The sequence below is a fragment of the Aquarana catesbeiana genome, linkage group LG03 (assembly GCF_042186555.1).
Source record: "Aquarana catesbeiana isolate 2022-GZ linkage group LG03, ASM4218655v1, whole genome shotgun sequence".
NCBI lineage: Eukaryota > Metazoa > Chordata > Amphibia > Anura > Ranidae > Aquarana > Aquarana catesbeiana.
The window spans coordinates 528375844-528381843 of NC_133326.1; the positions used below are offsets into that span (position 1 = coordinate 528375844).

The 6000-nt window shown below is 45.8% G+C and overlaps 1 protein-coding gene across 2 annotated transcripts in view; it reads right to left on the reverse strand.

The window, feature by feature from the left end:
• The window catches only part of LOC141132644 (hepatitis A virus cellular receptor 1 homolog), a 51298-nt gene extending 50580 nt beyond the window's left edge, over positions 1–718 (reverse strand). For both annotated transcript variants that reach the window (XM_073621263.1, XM_073621262.1), the window contains exon 1: positions 568–718. In XM_073621263.1, the coding sequence (XP_073477364.1) occupies positions 568–616 (49 nt within the window). In that variant the 5' untranslated portion in view covers positions 617–718. The remainder of the gene's footprint in view (positions 1–567) is intronic.
• Positions 719–6000: the final 5282 nt, after the last annotated feature.

The following is a 6000-nucleotide window of genomic DNA, read 5'->3' on the forward strand; positions in this document are numbered from 1 at the left end:
GAGTAGCAGGAGCCAATGGCTCCTGCTGCTATCGATCTGCCCAGGGAAGAGGGACAAAGCCAAGTGAGCCTCAGTTCTCATGCACAGCGCTGGATCACGATGGGGGTCAGGCAAGTATAAGGGCGGGTGAGGGGGCATCTGTGATACAAAAGGTTTTTTACCTTAATGGATATCTTACCTGGGACAGAAGGTAAGGTAGAAGCTTTAACCCTCCCCCTTTCCTTTTATTGGCATTCATAGGAATTACAATAAGCACATTTTCAATGTCTGTAACAGATAATAGCATGGCCCCATCAGACACCAACTGCCTACAAGTGTATCCCTCTAAAGAAGTGACAGGCCAATTGCTTTCTTACCTTGGTTTACATCAGGAGCATGAAGGATATAGCCCTGGGTTCCTGTCTAGGTTGCCTTGTGGATGACCCGGCTCTGCAGCTTCATCTTACTTGCAAAGATCAGTGCAAAAAAACTTTACAAAATGAATTTCCACTTTGTTAAGTAAATGGTCTCTATTCCCTTGGTGATGAAACCTCATTGTGTTATTGCCCAACCTTCCCATTTACTTACCCTTGACAAGCAGCAGAAAGAAGTAGAATGCGACACACATCTGTTTCATGTCTATAGCAAATAACAACCCATAACTTCTCACTTAGTCTCTATATTGTGACAAGCATTTCTAGAAGGAAGTTTAGCATTTCTAGAAGGAAGTAATAGGTCATTACTGAATCACATGTATTCATCTATATCACAGCGGTGAAGAAATAGGAACCCCCAAAAGAAAGCAGGAACTCGAAACTTAAGAGAACCTAGAGAGTTTTGTGATGAGTGTTACTGTAACCGTTCCACGTATATTACAGAGAATGTGGGGTTTTTTTTTGCCACCTAGGTAAAGCCTAAAATGTCATTTTGTTTTTGACTCACACTTATGCAAATTGCATGTGGGTTTCCTCGCATCCAATTTGCATGACAGAAGAGCGCGACCGTCTCTCATTGGAGCCGGTTCACACACCTCTGGGGCAGCTGGAATCAGGTGTGAATTCAGGCAGAAATTTGGACCTGATTCACACCTGAATCGGTGTACAGGGACGCAACGTACCCCCTGCTGTGAGCCGCAGCATGTGTGAACCCACCCTAAGGTCCTTTTCACACTGGGGCGGTAGGGGCGTCGGCGGTACAACAGCGCTATTTTTAGCGCTGCTGTACCATCGTTCTTGTAGCTGTATTCGGCCGCTAGCGGTGCGGTTTTAATCCCCGCTGGCGGCCGAAAAAGGTTTAAAATCACTCGTACAGCACGGCTATAGCCGCGGTATTGCAGTGGTATAGCCGCGCTGTCCCATTGATTTCAATGGGCAGGAGCGGTGAAGGAGCGGTGAATACACCGCTCCTTCACCGCTCCAAAGAAGCGGTTTGCAGGACTTTTTTCACTGTCCTGCCAGCGCACCGCTTCAGTGTGAAAGCCCTCGGGCTTTCACACTGAACAAACAGCGGAGGCTGTATAGGGGCGGTTTGCAGGCGGTATTTTTAGCGCAATACCGCCTGCAAACCGCCTCAGTGTGAAAGGGGCCTTAAACTGCAAATGTAGTCTTTTCAGTAATTGTTAAAATGATAAAAGATCAGTTAGTTTTAAATTATGTTATAAAAGTGTTTAAATGCCAAAAAACCCACTTTGATCCACTGTATATATTTTTTATTTGTACACAAAGGAAACCATATTTATTCATTACATACACAAGCTCTGCTTCATCATTGAGCTGTACGATAGTTGTGCTTTCCTTTTCACACTGCAAATCTAAAGCTGGCCATTCACCTGGCAATTTTAGTAGAACAATTAAACTTTCGATTCCATGTTTTCAGAGCCCCCCCTGCCCCAAAGCCCCCCCCCATGTTGAGGATATGCGGCTTGGTATGGTTCAGGGAGGGGGGACACATAGCTTGTCCCCTCTTTCCTGACCTGCTGGGCTACATGCTCGGATAAGAGTCTGGTATGGATTGTGCATGGGACCCCACAACCTTCCAAATCCATACTAGATCTGAAGGGTCTGGTATGGATTTGAGGGGGGGACCCTACGCCGTTTTTTTTCACAATTTTATTGTAGCCAAGTCCCGGCCTCTCCAGGCCTAATGGTGACCTTCAGAGTTAGGGACAGCTGACATCCTTCTGGATAGAGTGGGCTACGAGGCACGGTGGGTGTAATGCAAGGTAGATTAATGGGCGCCAGACACTTCTTGAATGCAAGAGATTTATTGTCTCCTAAACAGAAGTATGGCAGAGAGGGTTAGGGCCAGGACACCCTTTAGTGGTTGCAATGTTAATTGACAGACTCTGAGATCTCTATAGGTAGACAGCCATTCAGGGAAAGGCATCCAGCAAGACACCACATCTGCATGAGTAGGACCGCTATTTCCTATGACAACAGTATTTTAACAGTTTCTATCACAAGCTGCAACAAGCTCCTTTATCTCCTCTATAATCTCCTCTTGTAGATCTTTGCTCAACTGAGCTCCCAAGTCTTTCACTAGACTTGCTGATCCACTGCCTCTGGATCCCCTGAGGTCTTCCAATCTTCTACTCAGTATCTTCCTCAAGCATCACCCTCACGTCCCTGCTGGGTCCCTAGCTTGGCACTCACAGATACTCCTCAAGCGTCACCCCGCTGGCCTGCTCGGTCCCTAGCTTGGCACACAATACTGCTCTGCAAGCGTCACCTCCACTGGCTGGGTCCCTGGCTTGGCACTTGCTGAAGTTTCCCAATTCTTCACTGTCCCCGGCTGGTGAGAATACTGCTCTGGTACTTGCTTCAGCTACTCACGACCACGACAGGTTTTCAGGCCGGCAGAACCGTCACTTCTGGTTGGACTGCAAGCCGTAGTCCCAACCCTACGCTGCTCTCTTGCTTCTGGATAGGCCCTCAGACAGCCTAGCAGCCAGATGTGCCTGGGATAGGCCTAGGCTCTGACCTAGCATCCCAGGGCAGCACAACACAAGTCCACCCAGACAGCCATCCAGGTGGCACAGAACACCGATCACCTGACTCCACCCAAATAAATAGGCTCGCCCAGCAGGCCAAGGGATCTAAGAAAACCCCTGCCCATTGGCTGAGACACCCCATTCATTCCTAATCTGTCCTTGCAATGCCCTTGTCTTATCTAATGTCTCCAGGTACCCAGCCACCTAGCGACAGAAGAGAGAAGTGCAGCAATTCCAGAATTAGGGTAAAATCAATTGATCTCCAGTTGGCAGAGGCAACTACCACCGGGCAACTAAATTTAACAGCATCCCTGCCTAAACATCAGGGTGCTACATTATTTTGCCGCCAATTCTTTTTTTACATTCAGCTGTCAGCGGGGGAACCCAGCTGATGATTCATCGTTTGTTAAGAACGCGGTGGCCGGCTTCCCTGCCTGCTCCTTAGCAATCAGCTATATACAGTGTGTTTACAGTGTGTTTAAAGAGAAATAAAATGAAAAAATGCAAAATGCATGAAAACTGCATGCAAAAACGCATCAAAAACTAGGGTTTAAAAACGCACCGCAAAACGTGCCTGAACAAAGCATCAAGAACAGCCCGCATAGATGTGAACCTAAACTTTTTGGTTATTCAAGCAGCCATGAGTGTCACAGCTGCTGGAACACAGTAACCGGTAGTGTCCTAGAAAGCATGGCGGAAGAAATGTCTGTGTGTATTGCTCATTCAAGTGGTTTAAATTGAGTTAAAGTAGCCAAGTATATGGCTAGCTTATGAGTTGGCTGACTCAGGCTGGGTTCAAACCATCTCCGCATTCGTCTTACAGCAGGGGTCCAGTGTGTCCTGATTCACCGTTTCAGGCCCAATTTCAGCTCGAATTTTGGGCTGAATTTGGACCTGAAATGGACCAAAAGATGCACAGCGTTTTTCTGCAAAACGCACCGGACATGCTGCGGAGATATGTGAACTGGCTCCTTAGAGAGCCAGTCAAAATTTCCTGCTATAGTGTAAACCCAGCCTCACAGAACTGAGTTTCCAGGCACATTACTCTGCACCCTTGATGTACCCAGGTGACTAGTGGCTTAGTAAACTGTTTTCCAGTCCAGTTCCTCTTGACAGTGAAGGTACAGGTTGCAGGGGCAAGCCATGGGCATTAAAGGGCCAGATGAGCAGACATGACCTAACTGCCCTCAGATTTATTATGTACACTTGTCTGCTTGAATAAGCATGAGAAGCAGGAGATGGGCCACCATCAGACACCTCCAATAAAAAAGAATTAGGGCTTCTTTACACAGGCTTCAGTCTCAATAGCAAGTTGAAGGCAATAAGTACGGTATTTACAATATTTTTAGCTTGAGTTGGAAAAACTTTAACCTGCTTTCAACTCTCTTTAGAGATACTGTACTTGCGATTAGCTTATACGTAGCTTTAGGCTGATTCTGAGTTGCTTTGAATTTGTTCTGAAATGCTGCCTTACATCCACGTTGATCCATATAAGGAAAGAAAGCAATTCAGAAGCCACAAATGCCCCATTAATACAAACCATAAGCATTGCTCCCAACTGTCCCTGATTTCGAGGGACTGTCCCTGATTTGGAGCAATGTCCCTCTTTCTCCCTCATTTGTCCCTCATTTTGGTCTGATCCATATATAAAATGCACTTTTTATCTTTCAAAAAGTGTTTCCCAGTGCTAAACATTTCATCCAAATTCTAAATTGCTGCATTTGTAAATGTTAAAAGCCAATATAAAGGAATAGTAGTGGTAAAAAAAGCCCTTGTGGATTTAATTAACTTTTGTTTTTGGTTAATTCTCCTTTAAGGAGGTGTGGCAAGGGGCGTGTCTTATGCCTACATACGTTTGCTAGTAGGTGTCCCTCATTCCCATCTCAAAATGTTGGGAGGTATGCATAACGGTGGAAACAATGGCAAACAATCAAAACAAACAAACAAAATTGTCTGCCAGCCCCTACAGCTGCTCACAGTTTTAGGTCTTTCTAACTGAGCAAGGCAAAACAACCAAAAGGCAAACTGAACAGTCATCTCATGTCTATGGGTACATTAAAGTAGATGTAAACTCCAACTCTATTTCATATAGGGTGTGTGTCAATGAGCTTTGAGCTTGTGTCAATGGCATCATTCTGACATCATTTTAAGAGTCGAGTCTCAGATCATTTAGAATTCAATAGGTAAGAAAGAAAGAAAAAAAGACGTAGTAATTGGATGGTTTAATCTCTTCCAGCTCTCTGGATAGCACAGACCACAAACACCCCTGAGGCATCTCATTCTGCTGACTAATATATCTAGTTGTGTCACCCTGTATACACCTACACAATGCTCATGTCTTCAGTGTGTTTCCAGACAAAATGACACATACAAAAAATATCCTTAACCGCTTCTCGACCGCCGACCGTACATATACTGCAACAGGGCGGCCCGGCTGCGCAAAATCGCGTACCAGTACATGATTTTGTGCACACGGTGTAGGGGGCACACACGCGCCGCCGGAGCGCCGCTCCCCCTGTGATTGAACAGTGCCAATCAGCGTGTCCGGCGATGTGATGGCTGCCGCGACCTGCCGATCATTCACAGGAGACACGGAGCAGTGGGGGGCCTGTGTAAACAAGGCATACCGCTGATCTGTCAGTGAGGAAAGGAGAAATCTTCTGTTTCAGCTAAGCTGGCTCACGATCTCGGTTTTCCTAACACTCAACCCCACAGTTAGAAAGCACCTCCCTAGGACACACTTAACCCCTTCATTGCCCCCTAGTATTAACACCTTTCCTGCCAGTTTAATTTATACAGGGATCAGTGCATTTTTTAGCACTGATCACTGTATTGGTGTCACTGGTCCCCAAAAAATTTCACTTAGGGTCAGATTTGTCCGCCACAATGTCGCAGTCCCGCTAAAAAACGGAGATCGCCGCCATTACTAGTAAATAAAATAAATAAAAATGCCATAAATCTAACCCATAGTTTGTAGACGTGATAACTTTTGCGCAAACCAATCAAACGCTTATTGGGTTTTTTTTTTACCA